The 26,542-nt window shown below is 42.1% G+C and overlaps 1 protein-coding gene across 2 annotated transcripts in view; it reads left to right on the top strand.

Annotated features, from left to right (window-relative positions):
- rabggtb (Rab geranylgeranyltransferase subunit beta) overlaps window positions 1-26,542 on the top strand; it is a 99,143-nt gene that overhangs the window by 11,546 nt on the left and 61,055 nt on the right. Inside the window, exons 2-4 of one of the 2 annotated variants that reach the window (XM_073062500.1) lie at window positions 7,193-7,249; window positions 15,839-15,946; window positions 22,211-22,408. In XM_073062500.1, the coding sequence (XP_072918601.1) occupies window positions 7,193-7,249; window positions 15,839-15,946; window positions 22,211-22,408 (363 nt within the window). The remainder of the gene's footprint in view (window positions 1-7,192; window positions 7,250-15,838; window positions 15,947-22,210; window positions 22,409-26,542) is intronic. The other variant, XM_073062501.1, reaches the window with a different exon arrangement.

The raw sequence follows: 26,542 nt of genomic DNA on the forward strand, positions 1-26,542 counted from the left end.
ACCAAGGAGATGGTAATGGACTTTAGGATGACCAAGCCTGCACTGCTTCTTGTTAGTATTGATGGTGAGGACGTGGACGTGGTGAGGAGCTTCAGGTATCTGGGGATGCACCTGGATGACAGACTTGAGTGGAGCACCAACACAGAGGCTGTGTACAAAAAGGGCCAGAGTTGCCTCTACTTCCTGAGGAGACTGAGGTCTTTTGGAGTATGCTGGCTTCTCCTTCCCATGTCCTACCAGTCTTGTTACCAGTACAATCTTCTTTGCGGTGGTGTGCTGGGCAATGGCATCAACATGGGTGATGCCAACAGGCTCAATTAACTGATTAGAAAGGCTGGCTCTGTTATAGGAGTCAAACTGGACACACTAGAGGCTGTGGTAGATCAAAGGACCCAACGGAAAATTCTGACAATTTTGGGCAAATGTTTCTCACCCTCTGCGTGCCACCTTGGCTGAACAGAGGAGCACTTTTAGTAATGTCATTTTAAAACCCTCAGCCATTAGGCTCTATAATGAGTCAACCTATAGCTGGGGAAATGATGACCCCCTCCTATTAGACTGAGATATCCTTTTGTCAGAAACGTCTTTTCAAATGCAGATGGTTTGAAATGATGTTTGTGATGAAAGGATTTTAGTTTCTGGAGGGAAAAACAGATGTTACTGATTAGCCCCGTGTATACTGTTTAACCAAGTGGAAAGCAATTGCCTTTTATTGATGTAGGCTACATGGTGAAGGGCTGAGCAGGAAGCTCCTGGAATTGGACCCAGTGACAAGAGTTCCCAGTCTCAAAGGCATGTTTGATTCTGAGGGGAGCTTTGAGGATTGCTTTTGCATGCGTTTACTTGTTTTGTACTTGAACTTGTAGATTAGAGAGCTGCTGCTTGTGTGGTAAAAGATAAAGATCTTTAAAAATTAGCTTTACATATTGAAACATACAGTGAAATGTGCCATTTGTGACAAATGAAATCAGTGAGAATTGTGCTGGGGTTAGCCTGCAAGTGTCACCGTGTTTCTGGCACCAACATAGCATGCCCACTACTCACTAACCCTAACCCATACGTCTGTAGGATGTGGGAAGTAACCTGAGGATCTGTATTAAGCTGCCAGTGAAGGTTGGCTCTTTAAGAGACATTGGAATAGGCAGGTAGATGATAGATGGTGATGGGCCGACCATAGACAGTGGGGGTAGCAGGGAGGATTCTATGGTCTGCATTGATCATTTGGGTTGAAAGGCCTGTTTCTGTGCTGTATTACTCTGCCATTCCTTGATCTTTAAAATATTAAGCTATTTCCATCTGCAGGCTCAGAGAATAACTGAGATTTGCCACTATCTAAGAGAAGAAATTGCCATAGGTCTCAGTTATGAACTAGATCTCCTTGTTAGTGACACTCCCACTAGTGAAAACCTCTACTCTGTTGATTTTTTTTTTAGTGGTTCTTCCACTGGAACACCTTGATTACTCTGAATCTTGTTCATTTGGTGCACAGAACAGTACAGCACAAGAACAGGTGCTTTGGCTCATAATGTTGTGCTGAACTAATTAATTAGTAATCAAATGGCTAACTCATCCCCTCTGCCTACACAGTGCCCATATTCTTCCGTTTTCCTCATTCGTGTGCCTATCTAATCGTCTCTTAAAAGTCTCTAATGTATCTGCCTCTACTACCACCCCAAACAGTGCACCCACCACTCAGTGTAAAGAAAAGACGTGCCTCACACCTCCTTTGAAATTACTACCCTCTACCCCTCACCTTATGCCCTCTGGTATTAGACTCTTCAACCCTGGGATAAAGATATTGTTTGTCTACTGTATCTATGCCTCTCATAATCTTATATACCTTAATCAGATCTCCCCTCAGCTGCTCCAGAGAAAATAACCCAAAGCTCTCGTAATAGCACATGCCCTCTAATCCAGGCAGTATCCTGGTGAACCTCTTCTGCATCCTTCCCAAAGCCCCTACATCTTCCTGTAATGGGGAGAGTCCTCATTTGCAGACGCTCTGCATTCAGATAATCTGCCTTGTAACTTCATACTGAAATGAATCACCTCATACTTCCCCAGGTTGAACAGTTTGCCAGGTGAGATTCCCACAATCACTCACTCTATCTATATCCCGTTGTAGGAACACAATGTCCTCATCATCTACCCTTCCACCTAGCTTCACATCCTCAGCAAACTTTGGAAACCTTGCATTTCATTTCCTCCTCCAGGTCATTCATGAAAAGTGTGAACATCTGAAGACCAAAGTTCAAAGTAAATTTATTATCCAAGTACATATTTCACCATATACAACCCCAAGATTCATTGTTTTGCGGGCAAGAAATCTATAGAATAAAAACCATAACAGAATAAATGAAAGACCATGCCAACTTGGGCATTCAACCAGAGTGCTAAAGATGACAAACTGTAAATTCAAAAAGAAAACAATAATAAATAGATATGCAATAAATATCTAGAACATGAAATGAAGAGTCCTTGAAAGTGAGTTCATAGGTTGTGGGAACAGTTCAGTGATAGAGCAAGTGAAGTTATCCCCTTTGGTTCAAGAGCCCCTCAGCTTTGGTTGAGGGGTAATAACTGAACCTGAATGTGGTGGTGTTATTCCTGAGGCTCCTGTACCTCTTTCCTAATGTCAGCGGCAAGAAGAGACCGTGGGGGTGGGGGGGGGGGGGGGTTCTGTGATGGATGCTACTTTCCTACATGAAGATGTGCTTAATGGTGGGAAGGGCTTTACCTTTGATGGACTGGGCTACATCTACTACTTTTAGGATTTTCCATTCAAGGGCATTGGTGTTTTCATACCAGTCTGTGATGCAGCCAGTTGATATACTCTCCACTACACATCTACCTGAGTACTCCTGTAGTTCCATTCCAACAGCCTAAAAACGATCCATTGAGTTTTGAATCATTGTTTTCAGTTCATGCCTGTGCATGTCCTCCAGTAACTTAATTTATGCACCAGTCAGTTATGTGGCACCTTGAAAAATGCCTTCTGGAAATCTAAAACATATTGTATTTCCCTCTATCAGTAGATTTGTCAAACATTATTTACTTTGCATAAAACTGTGCTCTCCATGTTTAATTACATTCAGATTTCCTAGTGATTAGTTATTTCCTCTGTGATTATTGACTGTTGCTCAGGGTTTCCCAACTCTTTTTATGCCGTGAGCTAATACCATTAAGCAAGGGGTCCATGGACCCCAAGTGGGAACCCCTGGTATGGGGGGGCGATGTTGGAGGCACAGTGTTGGATTCTGATGTTTTTGATCCAAGCTTCTTTCGGAAGTCAAAGCTTGTTCCTTTGTGATTATTTTATTAAACACTAATAGAACAAAGAGAATTGAAAACGTAAGGTTGCAAACGTCAAGTAGTTAAAAACAAAGAGCAGAAAATGATGGCGGGTAAACGTGTTCAGCCTTTACACAATAGATTTAGAAACATTCCATTAAAATTTGGAGCAGATAGCTTCTATTTAAATTGTGTGGCAGCAAGAAGCTTTCAGAAAGAACCGTAACCACTAGGGGATACACTAAACATCTGCAATTACCTACTGTGACCACTCAGGAAAACACGGATTAACTGCATCAGTCAAATCAAACCAAAGCAAATCAAATCAAGTTTAATTGTCATCCATACAGCCAAATGAGACAGCATTTCTTTAGGGCTAAGGTGCAAAACATATATATGCATTAAAAATAATGAGAAAGGGAAAAACAAAGAACATAGTCACATAAGAAAGCACATTTTTAGCCCGAGTCCCTGAGTGGCAAGTCCCGCAAATTGATGATTTTTGGTATTCCAGCCTGTAATTCCACCAATCCAACATTGGAGGGCAGCACCGATGGGAGAGGCCACACTACAATGCAAGCTGGAGGATTGAGGCCTAATCCTCATTACAGCCGAGGTGACACTGCTGCCTCACCACCTGTCCCGCCACCAAATAAGGGAAGCAGGCCTGCAGCAATCAATGTCCAATAAGGTCCTGTGATCACAAACAAAGTGTCCAAGACAGTCACTTGGTTTCACTTCACGCCAACTCGAAGGCATCAGCTCTAGTACCTCCATGTATACATATTATGACCACTAGGAAATATATTGTACAGTTGCAGTTAAATATAAATAGCTATATAAAATAGAAGCTGGCAAAAATTAAATTGCAAAAGAAGATCACAATTATAAAGTCTAATCCAATAACAAAATGGTGGATTTGTGAAACACACTACCAGGATGTTCGTAGAGGAAGATACATAAGCCCCTAAGATATAGGAGCAAAATTAGGCCATTTAGCCCATTGAATCTGCTCCGCTATTTCATCATGGCTGATCCACTTCCCTCTCAGCCCCAATCTCCTGCCTTCTCCCTGTATCCTTTCATACCATGACCAATCAAGAATCTATTAACCTCTGCCTTAAATATACAAAAAGGGCTGCCGCTAAGAATTCCACAAATTCATCACTCTCTGGCTAAAGAAATTCCTCCTGATCCCCATTTAAAATGGGTATTCTGAGGATGTGTCCTTTGGTCTTTGACTCTCCCACCAAAGGAAGCATCCTCTCCACATCCACTCTGTCAAAGCTTTTCAACATTTGATAAGTTTCAATGGGATCTCCCCACGTTCTTCTGAATTCCATTGAGTACAGGCACCAGAGCCATCAAACACTCCTAATATAATAATCCTCAAATCGTTTTCATGAATCTCCTTTGAACCTTCAACAACGTCAGCACAACCTTTCCTAGATAAGGGGCCCAAAATTGCTCAATACTCTAACTGAGGCCTCGTAAATGCCTGATAAAGCAGCATATACATCCTTGCTTTAGAAATGAATGCTAACTGTGTATGCCTTCCTCACCACAGATTCAACCTGTAAATTAACCTTTATGGAATCCTGCATAAGGACTCACAAGTCCCTTTTCACCTCAGATTTTGAATTTTCTTCCTGTTTAGAAAATAGTCTACCCTTTTGTTTCTTCTACCAAAGTGTGTGACCATATACTTCCGGACACTGTAGTCCATCTGTCACTTCTTTGTTCATTCTCCTAATCTGTCCAAGTCCTTCTGCAGCCTTCCTGCTTCCTCAACACGACCTGCCCCCCACCTGTTTTTGTTTCGTCTGCAAACTTGGCCACAAAGCCATCAATTCCATCATACAACATAAGAAGAAGCTGTCCCAACACAGACCCAATGGAACACCACTAGTTACTCACAGCCAAACAGAAAAGGCTCCCTTCATTCCAACTCTGCCACCTGCCAGTCAACCACTGCTTTAATCTTGCTAGTATCTTTCCTGTGATACCATGGGCTCTTAACTTACTGGCACCGTGTAAGAAGGTTTTCAAAAATTCAAATACAAAACATCCACTAATTTTTCTTTGTTTATCCTGCTTGTTATTTCTTCAAAGAATTCTAACAGATTTGTCAGGCAAGATTATCCCTTTAGGAAACCATGCTGATACAGCCTATTTTATCATATGCCTCCAAGTACCCTAAAACCACATCCTTAACAATCGACTCCAGTATCTTCCTAACCACTGAGGTCAGACTTTCTTTCTTCTGCCTCTCTCTCTTCTTGAAGAGTGGAGTGATATTTGCAATTTTCCAGTCCTCCAGAATCCATTAATTCTTGAAAGATTATTACTAATGTGTCCACAATCCCTTTAGTCACCTCTTTCAGAACTTTGGAGTGTACAACATCTGGTCCTGGTGACTATTCTACTTTTCAGTTTCCAAGAACCTGCTCCCTATTAATAACAACTTCACTTACTTCTGCCCCCTGACACTCTTGAACTTCCACTGTACTCCTGGAGTCCTCGACAATGAAGACTGATGCAAAATACTTTTTCTGTTCATCCGCCATTACCTTGTTCCCTATTACTGCTTCTCCAGCATCATTTTCTAGCGGTCTTGAATCTCATGCACTTTAAATATCTGAAGAAACTTTGGTATCCTCTTTAATATTATCAACTAACTTACCTTCATGTTCTATAGAACCATAGAACATTACAGCACAGAAACAGGCCTTTTGGCCCTTCTTGGCTGTGCTGAACCATTTTTCTGCCTAGTCCCACTAACCTGCACCTGGGCCATATCCATCCAAACCCCTCTCATCCATATACCTGTCCAAGTTTTTCTTAAATGTCAAAAGTGAGCCCGCATTCAGCACTTCATCTGGCAGCTCATTCCACGCTCCCACCACTCTCTGCGTGAAGAAGTCCCCCCCCCCATGGTGGTTTTTTTCTCCCCTGGCCTCAGTGGAAAAAGCCTGCATGGATTCACTCTATCTATACCCATCATAATTTTATACACCTCTATCAAATCACTCCTCATTCTCCTACGCTCCAGGGAATGAAGTCCTAACCTATTCAACCTTTCTCTGTAACTCAGTTTCTCAAGTCCCGGCAACATCCTTCTAAACCTTCTCTGCACTCTTTCAACCTTATTAATATCCTTCCTGTAATTAGGTGACCGAAACTGCACACAATACTCCAAATTCGGTCTCACCAATGTCTTATACAACCTCACCATTACATTCCAACTCTTATACCCAATACTTTGATTTATAAAGGCCAATGTACCAAAAGCTCTCTTTACAACCCTATCTATCTTTTCCTTCTTTAGTTGGTATATGTTGGTTTCTAAAAGCTTCCCAATCCTGTAACTTCCCACTAATTTTTGGTCTTTTATATGCTTTTTCTTTGGCATTTAAGGGACATTTAAGAAACACTCAGGCATATAGATGATAGAGAAATGGAGGCAATGTATCTCTGTTCTAAATGGACATTTTTGTATTTTGTATTGTATTTATGTAGGAGGGAACAGTTAGATTGATCTTAGAGTAGGTTAAAAGGTCATCACAACGTCATGGGCTGAAAGGCCTGTATCGTGTAGTGATGTTTATTCTCTAGCACCACCTGTGATAGGGTGAAATTTGAACATTTTCAACCAATGGGTCAACTGTATCTATTGCCTTTGCTTTAAAAACCCTGGATGGAAGCTATTAGGCCCTGGTGATTTGTGAGTTTGTCCAATTCAGTGGAATGCAAAAGTTTGGGCACCCCGGTCAAAATTTCTGTTACTGTGAATAGCTAAGTGAGTAAAAGATGACCTGATTTCCAAAAGGCATAAATTTAAAGATGACACATTTCTTTAATATTTTAAGCAAGATTATGTTTTTATTTCTATCTTTTACAGTTTCAAAATAACAAAAAAGGAAAAGGGCCCGAAGCAAAAGTTTGGGCACCCTGCATGGTCAGTACTTAGAAACACCCTCCTTGGCAAGTATCACAGCTTGTAAACACTTTCTGTAGCCAGCTAAGGGTCTTTCAATTGTTGTTTGGGGGAATTTTGCCCATTTTTCCTTGCAAAAGGCTTCTAGTTCTGTGAGATTCTTGGGGCATCTTGCATGCACTGCTCTTTTGAGCTCTATCCACAGATTTTCGATGATGTTTAGGTCAGGCAAAGCCATGGCAAAACCTTCAGCTTGTGCCTCTTGAGGTAGTCCATTGTGGATTTTGAGGTGTGTTTAGGCTCATTATCCTGTTATAGAAACCATCCTCTTTTCATCTTCAGCTTTTTTTTTTAACAGTGTGATGTTTGCTTCCAGAATTTGCTGGTATTTAATTGAATTAATTCTTCCCTCTACCAGTGAAATGTTCCCCGTGCCATTGGCTGCAACACAAGCCCAAAGCATGATCGATCCACGCCTGTGTTTAACCCGTGTTTTTTTCATGAAATTCTGCACCCTTTTTCCTCCAAACATACCTTTGCTCATTGCGGTCAAAACGTTCCATTTTAACTTCATTAGTTGACAGAACTTGGTTCCAAAATGCATCAGGCTTGTTTAGATGTTCCTTTGCAAACTCTGGTGCTGAATTTTGTGGTGAGGACACAGGAAAGGTTTTCTTCTGATGACTCTTCCATGAAGATCATATTTGTGCAGATGTCGCTGCACAGTAGAACAATGCACTACCACTCCAGAGTCTGCTAAATCTTCCTAAAGGTCTTTTGCAGTCAAATGGGGGTTTTGATTTGTCTTTCTAGCAATCCTACAAGCAGTTCTCTTGGAAAGTTTTCTTGGTCTTCCAGAACTCAACTTGACCTCCACCATTCCTGTTAACTGACATTTCTTAATTACATTACAAACTGAGGAAACGGCTACCTGAAAACGCTTTGCTATCTTCTTATAGCCTTCTCCTGCTTTGTGGGCATCATTTATTTTAATTTTCAGAGTGCTAGGCAGCTGCTTAGACGAGCCCATTGCTGCTAATTGTTGGGACAAGGTTTGAGGAGTCAGGGTATTTATAAAGCTTTGAAATTTGCATCACCTGGCCTTTCCTAACGATGTCTGTGAACAAGTCATAGCCCTAACAAGCTAATTAAGGTCTGAGACCTTGGTAAAAGTTATCTGAGAGCTCAAATCTCTTGGGGTGCCAAAACTTTTTCATAGTGCTCCTTTCCTTTTTTTAAAACTCTAAAATTGTACAAAACAAAAATAATACACTAATCTTGCTTAAATTGTTGAAAAGAATGTTTCAACTTTAACTTTATGACTTTTGGAGAACAATTCATCTTCTTCTCACTTAACTATTCACAGTAACAGAATTTTTGACTGGGGTGCCCAAACTTTTGCATGCCACTGTACTTTACCCCTTGTGATTAAGATTTTTGGAATTCACTGTTTGCATAATAGTTACCATAATAGTAGCAGTAAGATCGGGATTCAATTCCCTCCACTGTTTGTAAGGAGTTTGTACGTTTTCCCCGTTATTGAATGAGTTTCCTCCCACATCCCAAAGACGTACAGTTAGGCTTAGTGAGTTGTGGCCATGCTTTATTGGCACCAGAAATGTGGTACTTGTCCAGCACAATCCTCACTGATTTGATTTGACACAAACAACACATTTCAATGGATATTACAATGTTCATGTGACAATAAAACTAACCTTTAATCTTTTTTTCCACGGTGAAGACTAATTCATTAGTTTAATACATGTACCATTTTTATTCACTATCTTTGTTCTTAAGAAGTCCCACGCCTACCTTGGCCATCTAATTGATATATCCATTATTGTTTGGTGCTATAAACAGGTTTTTGTCTGAAAATCATTTTTCTCCCTTATGAGCTTTTTAGTCTTTCACATTTAGATCCTAAAAGCACCCTAGTCTTGGTCCTAGAACATAGAACAGTAGAGCACAGGGGAAGATCCTTCAGCCTGTCATGTCTGCACCGACCATGACTCCAATCTAATTAATTTCATCTGCCTCTACATGGTCTATAATCCCTCTATTTCCCATTTATTCCTGTGTCTGTGTAAATGCTGTTTTTTTCTATTTCCTCCCCAGACAGTGTTTCCAAGCCACTTACCACTCTCTTGGTTAAGCAAAAGTGCCTTGTAAATCTCCTTTAAGCTTTCTACCTCTTACCTTAAAGCTATGCCTTCAACCCTGGGGAAAAGATTGTCTCTGTCTTTAGACCATAAAACAGCAGAATTAGGCCACTCAAACTATTGAATCTGTTATGCAATTCCATCATGGTTGATTTATTATCCCTCTCAACCCCATTCCCCTGCCTACTCCCCATAACCTTTGAGAGCCTGTTTTATGTCACCTCAGCCACTGGCATTCTAGGGGAATTGATCCAAGTTTATCCAGCCTCTCCTTAAAGTTTATTCCCTCCAATCCAGGTGGCACCCTGCTGAACCTCTTCTGCACCTTCCCCAAAGCCCCCTTGTTTTTCCTATAATGGGGCAATTATAATTCTACACAATACTCCAAATGTGTCCGAGGTTATATACAACTGCAGAGTGACTTTGCAATTTTGACACTCAGTGCATTTCCTGATAAAAGTAGGCATGTTGTATACCTCTTGCCAGACACCAGTCTTTGACACGTTGTATTGGTAAGTTTTTAACTTAACTTTGACATTTGTGAATCGCAGATTGAGGGTTTTCCTCATGGAGTTCCTTTGTCTTATTTGGATAAGTTCCTGCACGCTATGGAGTATCTGCCTTTTTTCATCTACTGTCTGTCTCTTGGCTTGTTTTTCAGTCTGCCTTGTACGACTCTATCACCAAATCATTCTAATTGTGTCACCCTCAACAATAACCGGAATTCTGTCTATAAAATCTTACGCCATCATTGGAGTATTTTTGTGTCATTCTGGTTACCACATTATAGGAAGGATGTGGAGGATTTGGTGAGGGTGCAGAACAGGTTCTCCAGGATGGTCCCTGGATTGGAGAGTATAACTGTAAGAGTTAATTTGTACTGTTTCCTCTGGAGTGTCAGAGGCTGAGGCGAGATCTGATAGGGTTAATAGGGTCCTTTCACCTGGGTGGGAATGTCACAAACTAGTGGACACGGGTTAAGGAGACAGTGAGGAAAATTAAAACAGATTTGTGAGGTGATTTTATTTACTGGGTGGTGGGTGTCTGGTATACACCACCCATCCCAGAATTTCTCTGACCATCAGGAAAGAGGTACACGAGCATCGGCTAGGACTGCCAGACTGGATAACAGCTTCATCTCTCAGGCTGTGAGACTAATGAATACCCTGCTACCACCGAGGTCTTGTCACAAGGACTATGAGCTATTTATTGTATGCACTTGGAATGATATTATCCAATTTATTTGTTTTACAGTACTGTGCAAAAATCTTAGGGACATCTACAAACCCCATTTCCAGAAAAGTTGGGATATTTTCCAAAATGCAATAAAAACAAAAATCTGTGATATGTTAATTCACTTGAACCTTTATTTAACTGACAAAAGTACAAAGAAAAGATTTTCAATAGTTTTACTGACCAACTTAATTGTATTTTGTAAATATACACAAATTTAGAATCTGATGGCCGCAACACACTCAACAAAAGTTGGGACAGAGTTAAAATAAGATTGAAAAGTGCACAGAATATTCAAGTAACACCGGTTTGGAAGACTCCACATTAAGCAGGCTAGTTGGTAGCAGGTGTGGTATCATGACTGGGTATAAAAGTAGCGTCCATCAAAGGCTCAGTCTTTGCAAGCAAGGATGGGTCATGGCTCATCCCTTTGTGCCAAAATTCGTGAGAGAATTGTTAGTCAGTTTAAAAGGAACATTTCCCAACGCAAGAATGCAGAGAATTTAGGTCTTTCAACATCTACAGTACATAATATTGTGAAAAGATTCAGAGAATTCAGAGACATCTCAGTGTGTAAAGGGCAAGGTCGGAAACCACTGTTGAATGTGCGTGATCTTTGAGCCCTCAGGCGGCACTGCCTAAGAAACCGTCATGCTACTGTGACAATTACAGCCACCTGGGCTCGGGAGTACTTCGGAAAACCATTGTCACTTAACACAGTCTGTCGCTGCATCCAGAAATGCAACTTGAAACTGTATTACGCAAAGAGGAAGCCATACATCAACTCTATGCAGAAACGTTGGCGAGTTCTCTGGGCCTGAGCTCATCGCAGATGGACTGAAAGACTGTGGAACCCTGTGTGGTGGTCAGATGAGTCCACATTTCAGCTAGTTTTCGGAAAAAGCGGGCGTTGAGTTCTCCATGCCAAAGATGAAAACGACTATCCTGATTGTTATCAGCGAAAGGTGCAAAAGCCAGCATCTGTGATGGTATGGGGGTGCATCAGTGCCCACGGCATGGATGAGTTGCATGTATGTGAAGGTACCATTGACTCTGAGGCGTATATTAGGATTTTAGAGAGACATATGTTGCCATCAAGGCAACGTCTCTTCCTGGGACGTCCATGCTTATTTCAGCAGGACAATGCCAGACCACATTCTGCACGGGCTACACCAGCGTGGCTTTGTAGACACAGAGTGCGTGTGCTTGACTGGCCTGCTGCCAGTCCAGATCTATCTCCTATTGAAAATGTATGGCGCATCATGAAGAGGAGAATCAGACAACGGAGACCACGGACTGTTGAGCAGCTGAAGTCTTATATCAAGCAAGAATGGACAAAATTTCCAATTGCAAATCTACTACAATTAGTATTCTCAGTTCCAAAACGATTAATAAGTGTTATTAAAAGGAAAGGTGATGTAACACAAGGGTAAACATGCCTCTGTCCCAACTTTTGAGTGTGTTGCAGCCATCAGATTCTAAATTTGTGTATATTTACAAAATACAATTAAGTTGGTCAGTAAAACTATTGAAAATCTTTTCTTTGTACTTTTGTCAGTTGAATAAAGGTTCACGTGAATTAACATATCACAGATTTTTGTTTTTATTGCATTTTGGAAAATATCCCAACTTTTCTGGAAATGGGGTTTGTATATAGCTAGGATGCCTAAGACGCTTGAATACTGTATTTGGCAATGTGGAGCAGATAGCGAGTTTATAAATCAAGTAGGAGCAAGGGATGTTGGGAATGGTGAGAGAGGAGCACTGTGGAAGTGGTGTGGGACAAGGGGCATAGGAGGGGTGCCAGAGGTGAGGGGTGTCACAGGTGCTGACACACCCAGTCTTGAGACTCCAGGTAAGGTACTTTGATTCCAACCAATCAGTTTATTGATCTCTATGGAATGTCTGTGGTACTTCCTGCTTCATCCCCTCTCCTTTCCCCTTTCCCCAACCATGATTCCCCTCTCCCTGCCCCCTTCCCACTTTCATTCCACAGCAGAGAACTATATCAGAATCAGGTTTATCATCACTCACATATGTTATGAAATTTGTTTTTTTGCAGCAGTACAGTGCAATATATAAATTTACTACAGTACTGTGCAAAAGTCTTAGAATCCCTAGCTATGTATACAGTCCGTGCCCAAGACATGTACAGTACTATGTACTGTGTGTGATATACAGTGCCTCGTAAAAGTATTCCCTCCTCCCCCTGGAAGTTTTCATGTTTTATTGTTTTACAGTATTGAATCACAGTGGATTTTATTTGGCTTTTTTGGCACTGATCATAGAAAAGACTCTTTCCTGTCAAAGTGAAAACAAATTGGTCTAAATTTATTACAATTATTAAACAAAAATAATAGATTGCATACTCACTCACTCCCTTTAAGTCAGTATTTAGTAGATACACCTTTGGCAGCAATTACAGCCGTGAGTCTGTGTGGATAGGTCTCTTTTCAGCTTCATACATCTGGACACTGCAATTTTTCCCCATTCTTCTTTACAAAACTGCACAAGCTCTGTCAGATTGCATGGGGATCGTGTGTGAGTCCAGCCACAAATTCTCAATTGGATTGAGGTCTGGACTCTGACTTGGCCACTCCAGGACATTATGTATTCCTTTGTCTTACCCTTCCTGAAGTTAATCCAGTCATCCCTCCAGTTGTGAATTTCTGTGGGGTGACTGAAGCGCTTGGCAAATGGTAGATATCTCCTTTCTAGGACTGAGCTGTCCAAGTTAGCTGTTTGTGGGCAAATGAAACAGCTCTTGTTTCAGTCCAGTCCAGACAGCCTATCCTATTACATCTCACAAGGTTATCCAACCCCATGGAAGTCCAGAGTTTTCACAGCAGAAAGTTTTCTATCCTCCCTGAGGTGTTCTGCGTACTTTGGAAGACTGTGACTGACATGTACTAATTGATGCAAACAGCATTCTTTGGGGGCTTTGGCAGGAATGTGAGCAGAAGTTGTGTTTACCAGCAGTATAGTCTCAGATAAGGCTGCCTTTTATGACTGAGATAAGCAGAAATATATTTACAGTGAGTTGTAAATAGTCTAATTGATCACAGGAATGTGGGTGATGCTGGCAAAGTCAGCACTTACTGTCCATCACTAATTGATAGAAATATTTCAGTGATAAGATCAAAATCAGCCTGAAGAAATTCACCATGACGTCTAAAAACTGGGAAGACATTGCACTCAATAGATACACCTGGAGGAAATCTGTTCAAGAAGGAGCTGCACTACATGAGAATGAGTTCCACTGTGCCACAGAGAACAAGAGGCAACTGTGAAAGGAGAGACTGAAGAACCAGAAGACCCAGTCACTAACCACAGGCACCATCTATTCGAGTCTACACTGCACCAGAATATGTGGATCTTCTACAGCTACCTGACCATCCACCAATAAACAATCCCTTCCTCAACTCGAGTGATTACACTACTACTAAGTAAGATGTACAGTTAAGACATTGGTACATGTGGAATCACCTATAGGCCAAAAGGAGATTAGGCTAATTTACAAGCACTCCCACCCCTATGACATGTGCTTTGAAAGGTAAGAACAGGAGGTACATGGGAACACAACTACAGCACTTGGAAAAGTATCCCTTTTCCCTATCATCATCACTAAGACTAAATCCAAGAACTTCCTCCTAACAGCATGGTGGGAGCAGTTTCACTCGAAGGATTCAAAGTATTCTGACTGGTTGCATCATGGTCTGTTACAGCAGTCCGATGCACAGGAACGTGAAGTACTCTGCCCACTACACCACAGGCACATCTCTCCTCACCATCAGTGGTAGCTACAAGAGGCGCTACCTCAAAAGGGCAACGTCCATCATCAAAGGTCCTCACCATCTGGGCCATGCCATCTTCTCACAGCTACCTTTGGGCAGGAGGTACGGAAGCCTGAAGTCCCACTGTACCAGGTTCAGGAACAGCTACTTCCTTCAACCATTTGGCACAACCCTAATTACCACAGTTCAGCAACACTATGACTACTTTGACTGCTTCACCTCTTTGCACTAAAATTGACACATTGTACACTGTGATAAGTAAAATTTGACAATAAACCACATAAAAAGGTGATACACTGCCAGACTGGTTAACAGCTTCTTCCCTTAAGCTGTGAGACTTATAAATACCCTGCCACCACTGAGGTCTTTGCTACAGTGAGCTGTTTACCTGTGCTATGCACTATCCATTTTAAATAATATCAACTTATTTGTGGTAATATTTTGTTCTTTTATGTGTGTGTTGATGCACCGTGGTCTGGAGGAACATTGTTTTGTTTGGTTGTACGTATGTATAGTCAGATGACATTACTTTGTTTGGTGTGCTGGAGCAAATTATCGAAGGGTTGCTGAACATTGACTGTATTCCAAATCCCTCTTCAGACCCCACACTTAGCTCAATATTGGTGTCTACAATTACTTTGTGTGTTAGGGTGCAACTTTCCATTTCAAACCCCCCTCGCACTCCCACCCCACCATTTTAGACCAGACACTTGGCCCAATATTAATGTCTCTAGTTACCTTGTGTGTTTTGTATACAACTTTCTATTCCAAACCTCTCTCACATCATGCCCCCCTCACCATTTTATAAGACCATAAGACATAGGAGCAGAATTAGGCCATTCAGCCCATCGAGTCTGCCCCACCATTCCATCAAGGTTTATCCTGTATCCTACTCAACCCCTTACCTCTACCTTCTTGCCATATCCTTTGATGCCCCAACCAATCAGGAAACAATCAACTTTTGCCTTAAATATATGCATGGGCTTAGCCTCCACCGCAGTCTGTTGTGGAGCATTTCACAGATTCTCTACTCTCTGGCTTTAAAAAAAAATTCCTCCTTACCTCTGTTTTAAAGAGTTGCCCCTCAATTATGAGGCTGTGCCCTCTAGTTCTGGCTACCCCCATCATAGGAAACTTCCTCTCCACATCCACCATACCTAGTCCTTTCAATATCATACACTCAACTCACTATTGATGTCTCCAGTTAGCTTGTGTGTTTTGTATACAATTTTCCATTCCAACCCTCCCCCCACAACACCCCCCCCCCATTTTATGCCAAACACTTGGCCCAATATTGGTGTCTCTACAGTTACAATAAGTTAGGGTACAACTTTAATTGGGAGCTGTCATTACCCCTCTGAATTGCTTGCTGTGTGCATACTTTGTTTTTTTAAAAGACTTCTGATTAACCTTTTTTCCTGCAGGGCACGCCAGTGAAAGATGTGATTCTCAAACCAGATGCTCCCACAATTCTGTTACTCGAGAAGCATTCCGATTATATTGCCTCATATGGATCAAAGAAGGATGATTATGTAGGTACAAAAATAGAATCTTTCAGAATGATGAACTGCTGAGCCACTCAAACGGTTTCCATCAATCCATTAGATCATGGTTTATAAGGCCGGAAAACACGGGCAGAATTAGACCATTCAGCCTATCAAGTCTGCTCTGCTGTTCCATCATGGGTGATTTTTTTTAATCGCTCTCAACCCAATTCTGCTGCCCTCTCCCTGTAACCTTTGACACCCAAACTAACCAAGAACCTATTAACCTCTACTTTAAATGTACTCAGTGTCTTGCCCTCCTCAGCCATCTTTGGCAATGAATTCTACAGATCTGCCAACCTCTGGTTAAAGAAATTTCTTCTCATCTCTGTTCTAAATGGACATCCCTCTATGCCCTCTGGTCCTACTCTACCAGTAGCAGTCTGCTGCATGTTATACTGTTGTGGATGACTTGACTGTCCCAGCTTGTGCTCTGACTCTCTCACAGATTCGTGCATTGTGGAAGCAGGTCATTTGGCCCACCATTCCCATGCCTACCAGTGGGCACCCATTCATATTAGTTCCATTTTTCAACACTTATCCAGAGCCTTATAAGCTGAGACAATTCAAGTACGGGTGCACGTTCCTTTATCCGAAATTCTGAAATCCAAAAAGCTTCGAAAATCAAAGGTTATTTTACCAACAGCTGATGTCACTCAGGTGTGAGGTGGCAGCACTAGCAGAGGCTGCCAGACGTCAGTTGTGGCTCAGCGCTCGTACCGGTTACACGTACATTTGCTGTTCGCTGATATTTTGTGTTCACTATTGACTTTGTGTTTAATTTCACTGTGAAAATATCAAAAAGAGCTGCAGATACCCCAATGGGTAACAATGAGAAAAGAGAGAAGGAAACATCTATCTTTATCAATAACGCAGAAAGTGGAGTTATTGCAGATGCTTGATCGTGGTGCGTCTGTGCGGAGTCTTACTGAAGAATATAGTGTCGGAACTACCACTGTATATGATTCAAAGAAACAAAGACAAGTTACTGAAGTTTTATAATGACAGTGATGTTCTACATTTATTCCAATAAGTCATTTACCATGTGTTTGATGGTTCATTTGAAGCTGTATATTTTTATGTTTTATTGAATGTTTTTGTTGGAGACAGGTTAAATAAGGGACTTGAGCATACGTGTTTTTTGGCATCCGGGGGGGGGTCTGAAATCCGAAAAATTCTGAATTCCGAAATGCAACTGACCCCAAGGATTTTGGATAAGGGATTGTGAACCTGTATTTGTCCAACATCATCAACTCTGCTTCCACTCGTCTCTGAGGCAGAAACAGTGTGCCTAACAAAACCTGTCAACTTTACTTTTTAATTATTCAGGCAATCCCCAGCCTTAACAGATAGATGTTTATGCAAAGAAGGCTCCAAATTGCCATTAAACTTTGTGTGAGGAAATGATTGTTGTTCTCCCTGAACAGCTGAGTTCTGACATTCTGTTACTCTCCCCTTCCCCCAACCACACCGGTCCATTCTAGACTGTCTAGAAGAATTGGTTCTCTGCACCCTTAATCCTCCTCCACTCAATTAGATGAACCCCTGACCTTTAGGCAGAAGTTATAAATGTTATGTGGATTACACATTCAGATTTCCAGGATGTTGCCAGGGCTTGAGAAACTGAGTTATCAGGAAAGGTTGAATCGGTTAGGACTTTATTCCCTGGAGCAGAGGAGAATGAAGGGAGATTTGATAGCAGTATACAGAATTATGAGGGATATAAATAGGGTTAATGTAAGCAGGTTTTTTCCACTGAGGTTGGGTGGGACTACAATGAGAGATTTTTGGTTAAGAGTGAAATGTGTAAGGGGAACATGAAGAACTACTACTTCATTCAGAGGGTCGTGAGAATATGGAATGAGTTGACGGGAAGTTGATATTTTCTTTGAGCGGGCCCCATGGTGTTTCTTTATCTGTGGGAAGACAAATCTCAGGGTGTATACTGCATACATACTTTGAGAATAAATGTACTTTGAATCTGAAGTTTGGATAGGTATATCAATGGAAGGGGTATAGAAAGCTATGGTCCCAGGTGCAAGTCAATGGGTCTAGTCAGTTTAATAGTTTGGCATGGACGAGATGTGCTGAAGGATCTGTTTTTGTGGTGTAATAGAGTTCTAAGACTCTATTGGACTGCTAAAGACAATTACAAATGCTGCATGCTGATACAAAATGATTGTAAAATTTGAGGACTATAACTGCAAAGCAAACAACAGATGATCAGTGCATACAACCTTAGCTCCAGTAAGGCTGATGTGCCATAAATGTAAATGGATGTATTCTTTACATTCAACAATGCCAAAGTATGGGTGGTTACATTTTAAGCAGTGCCAGTTTGCAGTAGGGAGCAGTAGGTTAGTACGTGGAGGTGTTGATCAACTTTATTGTTTTATATAGAATAATGACTGGGTAGGAATTGGAGTTTACTGATTTAGATAGAATGACGAGTAGGGTAGGAGATTGGGAAACAGACGCAGTGGAGTTTACTGCTCTAGATAGAATGACAAGTGGGGTAGGAGACTGGGAGCAGTCACAGTGGAGTTTACTGCTCTAGATAGAATGATGATTGGGTAGGTGTTTAGGAAACAGCCATACTCCACTGCATGTTATTTGGTTGCAGATATATAGGCTGTTCTTTCAATGTGACCTGTTTGAATCCCTCCTTAGTGATGTGAATGTAAGAACATAAGAAATAGGAACAGGATTAGGCCATCCGGCCCATCGAGCCTGCCCCGCCATTCAGTAAGATCATAGCTGATCAGTCTGTAAACTCGGCTCCATCTACCTGCCTTTTCCCCATAACCCTTAATTCCCGTACAATGTAAAAACCTATCTAACTGTATCTTAAATATATTTAGTGAAGAAGCCTCAACTGCTTCCCTGGGCAGAGAATTCCACAGATTCACCACTCTCTGGGAAAAACAGTTTCTCCTCATCTCCGTCCTAAATCTTCTCCCCTGAATCTTGAGGCAGTGTCCCCTAGTTCTAGTCTCACCTACCAATGGAAACAACTTTCCTACTTCTGTCTTATGTGGAATCAGGTGATGGGGGTGCCTCTCCCACATGATGGGAGTTTTCCAGAACACAGCTCTCAGTTCTCCAAAACCACTTGACATTTATCTTAGAAAGGGGTTTTGGAATCACGCCTTAAGAATAGAACATAGAATGTTGCAGCATAGAAGCAGGCCCTTCGGCCCAACATATCTGTGCTAACCAGGATGTACAATTAAACTAACCCCATCTGTTTGTATGTGGTCCATACCCTTCAGTTCCTTGCCTGATCATGTGCCTGTCCAAATGCCCCTTAATCATTATTATATTTACTTCCACTACCACCCTGTGGAATTTTCCAGACACCACTGCATCAGAAATAAATTTGTCCTGTAAATCTCTAAACTTAAATCTATACCTTATAGTATTTGACATTTCCACCCTGGCAGACTCTTGACTATCCCATCTCTGCGTCTCATAATTCTATAAACTTCTGTTGATGGTCCAGAGGAAACTATCCAAAATTGTTCAACCTCTCCATATTACACGTTTTCTAATCCAGGCTACATCCTGGTGAACCTTCAATACACCTTCTCCAATGCCTCCATATCCTTCCTGTAATGTTTGGCCAGAACTGTGCAAAATATTGACCAAAGTTTTATGCAGCTGCATAATTTAAAATCTGTTTGCTAAAATCAAACATTTTGTTTAATGGTAATTTATGCGGCTATGCGGAGAGGAGCCAGGAGCTGGGACTGTCTGTGTCTTGTCAAGGAGGATGGGATGGGGTGAAAGGCCTCTGATGTAATCATTCTTTAGTCAGTGTTTTGAAATTATCACAACAGAATCTGATATTTTATGCATTCCATTGATCAACTTTTGACAAATTCTCTTGTCACCTAGGGTTACGTGGGTTTTCTCTGAGTGCTCTGGTTTCCTCCCACATTCCAAAGATGTATAGGCATTTTTTTTGCTGATTTGATTTGGTGAAAAGCCAGAGAGTGATAAGGTGGTCACAACATGTTTAATAATGGCTGAGTGAAAATTTGTCAGGATACACCATGAAATGTAAAGTCTTCCTTAGCTGGCATAGGAAGAACAATCTCTGCTGGGACTTCCTGGTGATGACTGTAACATACTTGTCCCATTTCAATGTTTTGGTAATGGTAGTCCCCAGGAATTTGAATGAGTCAACCACAGACACAGCCTGACCATTAATTTCTGAGAGAGGACAGGTTGTGGTTGTCAATCTTCATTTCCACTGTCTTGATAGCATTAAGCTCCGTGTTGTTACGAGCACACCAGGCTACAAAATGGTCTGCCTCTCTTTGATAGCAGGTCAACCAACTGCAGTCATGTCACTCGTGAACTTGAGGATTTTAATGGATTTGTTTGTGGAGGTACAATTATTTGTGGACTGATGTAGTGGCATCAGCACAGGACTTCAAGGCAGATGGTGCTGAGTTCAACCCCAGCCAGGTCCCAACCTGGGCAGCAGCAGTATCTGCGCGGAAGAAAGGCCTGGCAATCTACTTCCTTATCTTGCCATGAGAACCCTGTGGACCCTAAGGTCCATGCTGTCATGAAGAGTCAGACTCAATGACTGAGCAACAACAAACAGCTATTTGTATAAAGTGAGAACAGGAGGGGGTGAAAGAACACAGCCCTGTGGAAAGCCTGTGCTTATATCCATTGGACAAGTTGGAGCCCTGTCTTACACACAGCTTCCTTCCTGTCAGGAGGTTTGTAATCCACTGACTGATACTGTAAGGTCCAGCTAGCTGGGTTAGCTTGTTATGGGGAACTCCGGAGCAATATTGTTGAAGGCAGAGCTAAAATCCATCAACAAGATCCTCACATAAGTGTTGGAAGATTCAAAAGGTTGAAGATTGTATCGATGGCTCAAGTTAACTATCCTCACTGAGTGACTTGCTCTATAACTAAACTGTAGTGACTCAAGAAGAGAACAAGTAATGGACTTAAGGTAGGCTAACATCAGATGTTCAAAGATTTTCATAACTACTGAAGTCAGAACAACTGGCCTATAATCATTAAGTTTAGTGATCTTGTCTTTAACACTAACCTATTAAATGCTGCCAGTGGTGTGCTCCTCCAAGAGCCTTTGGCAACCAAGTCCAGCTCCTGGCATTCATGTTTGGCTTAGTTATGAAGCCCGGCAGAATCATTTCTACTAACAGGAGAAGGGGCAAAATGAGTTGGGGCTTTAAAACCAGTCGCATTTGGCAAATGGGGCTTATCAACCGTGGTTGGCAGCTCATCTAGTAGAAGGAAAGCATTGATCTCAAACCTCCACTGCCTTTCAGATATACCCACTCCCAGGGAAGTCTTCAAGAATAAACTCGTGAGGAAAATACTCTGAGGGTCCCGAAGGCAATAGTACAATGAGTACAACACTGACTTGCAATGGCTGTGACACAAACTGTATTGGTCTCTGCCGTTTCCTTGGATTCATCAACTGCATGGAGAAGGGGAGCCTACTACATGGGCAATAGATAGCTCTCCATATTGTACTGCCCTGGCTTGCATATCACCCAGACAGTCAGAACACTATATCCATAATTGACCCCGATTAACGGAGGGCCTCATTGCATCACTCAACTAAGCACTGGATTTGGGATGAAACCAGAGCACCCAGGGGAAACTAGTGTGATCACAGGGAGAGCATGCAAACTCCACACAGACAGTATCAGAGATCAGGATCAAATCTAGGTTACTGGAGCTCAGTCAGTCACGCTAACTGCTGTGGAGAGTCATATTTTTTCCACTATTTCTGTCTTGGGAAATCAGTGACCATGAACACTTGAGAAACATTGAATTCTCCAATTTATGTATTTTTTTTCTTCCTCTTCCTTCTTCAATTCCCCATTTTGGCCTCCTACCTCTTCTCCTCATCTGCCTATCACCTTCCCCTTTTACCCCAGTCAATCTCTTGTATCTCTTCTCTCCAGATTCCTTCTTCATCTCTTTACGTTTTCCGCTTATCACCTCTCAGCTTCTTACTTCATCAACCCCCTCCCCTGACTACCTGGGTTCACCTGTTACCTTCTAGCTATGTCCTCCTTTCCCTCCTCCCCATTTTCTTACTTCACCATTTTCCCCCTTCCTTTCAGGTTCTGATGAAGAGTCTCGGCCCAAAGCATCAACTGTTTATCCCCCTCCATAGATTTTGCCTGACCTGCTGAGTTCCTCCAGCATTTTGTGTGTGTTAACCATAAGCATTTCCTCTGTTGTTGCTAGGAATACTGTATGTCTGAGTACCTGCGAATGAGTGGGATCTACTGGGGTCTGACAGTTATGGACCTCATGGGCCAACTGCACCGGATGAACAAAGAAGAAATTCTACAGTTCGTTAAGTCATGTCAACATGACTGTGGTGGAGTTGGAGCCAGTATAGGTCACGATCCTCACCTTCTCTATACCCTCAGTGCTGTGCAGGTAAGTCTCCTCCCAGCAGTAGAGCTGTTAAATCATCATATCCAATCTGTGCTTGTGGTCTGATGGTGTATCATTATTTAAACATATATTAAACTTCAGGATTAGAATTAAGCTTCTACCTGGCTTACTTACTTCCCCAATGCATTTGTGTCTCAGATTTATTTTCCTGTCAGCAGTCGTTTGGCTGTTTAACAAATCACATTTGCTTTGGAGCAACAGTAATTTGTTTTTTTTATGAATGTTAAACATGACTGTGACTAGAATGAGGATGCTGAGGCCAGCATGGAGCAGTTGGGGCAAATGGCCTGTTTCCTGGTTGTGTTCCTCTGTAACTCTGTGATTCATTCAGCCTGCCATTGCTCTCCATGTACTGTGGAGAGTATTCCAACTGGTTGTGTCACTGTCTGGTTCAGAGAGGCCACTGCACAGGATCAGAAAAAGCTGCAGAAAGTAGTAAACTTGGCCAGCTCCATGATAGCCATGAGCCTCCCTGCATCGAGGACACCTTCAAAGGAGTGCATAATTTTTGAAAAAGAAATCTTGTCTTGCCTCAGTGGGAGTGTTATGTTCAATTCAGGTCATCGTATTATCATCATCATTACGTGCATGGGTGATACATCACCATAGAAACAGAAAACATAGAAACATAGAAAATAGGTGCAGGAGTAGGCCATTTGGCCCTTCGAGCCTGCACCGCCATTCAGTATGATCATGGCTGATCATCCAACTCAGAACCCTGTACCTGCTTTCTCTCCATACCCCTGATCCCTTTAGCCACAAGGGCTATATCTAACTTCCTCTTAAATATAGCCAATGAACCGGCCTCAACTGTTTCCTGTGGCAGAGAATTCCACAGATTCACCACTCTCTGTGTGAAGAAGTTTTTCCTCATCTCGGTCCTAAAAGGCTTCCCCATTATCCTTAAACTGTGACCCCTCGTTCTGGACTTCCCCAACAACTGAAACAATCTTCCTGCATCTAGCCTGTCCAATCCCTTTAGAATTTTATACGTTTCAATAAGATCCCCCCTTAATCTTCTAAATTTCAGTGAATATAAGCCTAGTCGATCCAGTCTTTCTTCATATGAAAGTCCTGCCATCCCAGGAATCAATCTGGTGAACCTTCTCTGTACTCCCTCTATGGCAAGAATGTCTTTCCTCAGATTAGAGGACCAAAACTGCACACAATATTCTAGGTGCGGTCTCACCAAGGCCTTGTACAACTGCAGTAGAACCTCTCTGCTCCTGTACTCCAATCCTTTTGCTTTGAATGCCAACATACCATTTGCCTTTTTCACCGTCTGCTGTACCTGCATGCCCACCTTCAATGACTGGTGTACAATGACACCCAGGTCTCGTTGCATCTCCCCTTTTCCTAATTGCCCACCGTTCAGATAATAATCTGTTTCCTGTTCTTGCAACCAAAGTGGATAACCTCACATTTATCCACATTAAATTGCATCTGCCATGAATTTGCCCACTCACCTAACCTATCCAAGTCATCCTGCATCCTCTAAGCATCCTCCTCACAGCTAACACCGCCGCCCAGTTTCGTGTCATCCGCAAACTTGGAGATGCTGCATTTAATTCCCTCGTCTAAATCATTAATATATATTGTAAACAACTGGGGTCCCAGCACTGAGCCTTGCGGTACCCCACTAGTCACTGCCTGCCATTCTGAAAAGGTCCCGTTTACTACCACTCTACTTCCTGTCTGCCAACCAATTCCCTATCCACATCAATACCATACCCCCAATACAGTGTACTTTAAGTTTGCACACTAATCTCCTGTGTGGGACCTTGTCAAAAGCCTTTTGAAAATCTAAATATACCACATCCACTGGCTCTCCCCTATCCACTCTACTAGTTACATCTTCAAAAAATTCTGTAAGATTTGTCAGACATGATTTTCCTTTCACAAATCCATGCTGACTTTGTCCAATGATTTCACCTCTTTCCAAACGTGCTGTTATCACATCTTTGATAACCAACTCTAGCATTTTCCCCACCACCGATGTCAGACTAACTGGTCTATAATTCCCCGGATTCTCTCTCCCTCCTTTTTTTAAAAAGTGGGGTTACATTAGCCATCCTCCAATCCTCAGGAACTAATCCAGAATCTAAGGAGTTTTGAAAAATTATCACTAATGCATCCACTATTTCTTGGGCTACTTCCTTAAGCACTCTGGGATGCAGACCATCTGGCCCTGGGGATTTATCTGCCTTTAATCCCTTCAATTTACCTAACACCACTTCCCTACTAACATGTATTTCCCTCAGTTCCTCCATCTCACTAGACCATCGGTCCCTTACTATTTCTGGAAGATTATTTATGTCCTCCTTAGTGAAGACAGAACCAAAGTACGTAGTTATTCAATTGGTCTGCCATGTCTTTGTTCCCTATGATCAATTCACCTGTTTCTGACTGTAAAGGACCTACATTTGTCTTGACCAATCTTTTTCTTTTCATGTGTCTATAAAAGCTTTTACAGTCAGTTTTTATGTTCCCTGCCAGCTTTCTCTCATAATCTTTTTTCCCTTTCCTATTTAAGCCCTTTGTCCTCCTCTGCTGGTCTCTGGATTTCTCCCAGTCCTCAGGTGTGCCGCTTTTTTTTGCTAATTTATATGTTTCTTCTTTGGACTTGATACTATATACTTGATACTTGATAGCATATGACCTGGGTGATCATTGTGTTTGACCATGATTGCAATTTGTCATTGCCTTCTGGGCAGTGTCTTTACGACTCACACAAAATGCTGGTGGAACACAGCAGGCCAGGCAGCATCTGTAAGGAGAAGCACTGTCGACGTTTGGGGCCGAGACCCTTCGTCCTGACAAAGGGTCTCGGCCCGAAATGTCGACAGTGCTTCGCCTTATAGATGCTTCCTGGCCTGCTGTGTTCCACCAGCATTTTGTGTGTGTTTGAATTTCCCACATCTGCAGATTTCCTTGTGTAGTGTCTTTACGAGATGGGTGACTTGATTTGACCCCAGCCATTATCAATACTCTTCAGAGATTGTCTGGCATCTGTGGTTTCATAACCAGGACTTGTGATGTGCACCAGCTGCTCCCATAGCTTCACATGACCCTGATCGTGGGGGGCTAAGCAGGTACTACACCTTACCCAAAGGGTAACCTGCAGGGAAGGAGCACCTTACATTCAATTTGGAAGAGAGGTATCTCCACTCAGCCATCCATACCTAACTGTAACCCTAATGCACTGTATTATAGGAAGGACATTAAAGAGAATCCGGAAAAGATCAGAATCAGGTTGATCGTCAGTGGCATATGTCATGTATTTGTTGTTTGTGGCAGCTGTGCATAAAATTTGCTGTAAGTTATAAAAAAAAGTGTTAAAGAGCAGTAACGAGGTACTGTTAGGGACCATTCAGAAATATGGTGGAGGGCAAGAAGTACTGAGTATGTAGCTTCACGCTCCTGTATCTCCTTTATTGGTAGTAATAAGAAGAGGACATGTCCCAGTTGGTGAGTTTCCTTATTGATGGATGCCACCTTCCTAAGGCAGTGCCTTTTGAAGTTGTCCTTGATGTTGGAGAGGGTTGTGCCCGTGGTGGAACTGGCTCAGTCTACAATCCTCGATAGCCAATTTTGATCCTGCACATTGGAGTCTCCATACCAGACAGTGAGGCAACTAGTCAGAGCATTCTCCATTGTACATCTGTAGGAACTTACAAGTATGTCGTGTGCTGCCTTCATGTGGTGTGTTGCATCAATATGTTGGGCCCAGAATAGATTTTCAGACATGTTGACCTCCAGGAACTTGAAGCTGCTCACTCTTTCCACTGCTGTTCGCTCGATAAGGTCTGGAATTTATGGGGAAATTTCTTAGGATGATAACTACAGCTACAAGGAAAAATCAGAGAAGCAGGGACAGTTTCCTAATGAGAGACTAAACCAGAATGCTGAGAGAACTCAGCGGGTCAAACGGTATCTGTCGAGTGGAGGCGAAAGGTGCAAATTAGACCCTGAATCAGAAAGCAGTCAGAACTGAAAAGACAGCCAATACCAGTCTTTTTAGGGAGAGGGAGATGGAAGCTGGTAGGCAGTTAAGGGGTTGTGCATGTTATGTAAATCTCAGAGTCTCAATAGAGGATTGAGAGAACTTGTTCCCAT

The sequence above is a fragment of the Hemitrygon akajei genome, chromosome 12, assembly GCF_048418815.1.
Source record: "Hemitrygon akajei chromosome 12, sHemAka1.3, whole genome shotgun sequence".
Classification (NCBI taxonomy): Eukaryota; Metazoa; Chordata; class Chondrichthyes; order Myliobatiformes; family Dasyatidae; genus Hemitrygon; species Hemitrygon akajei.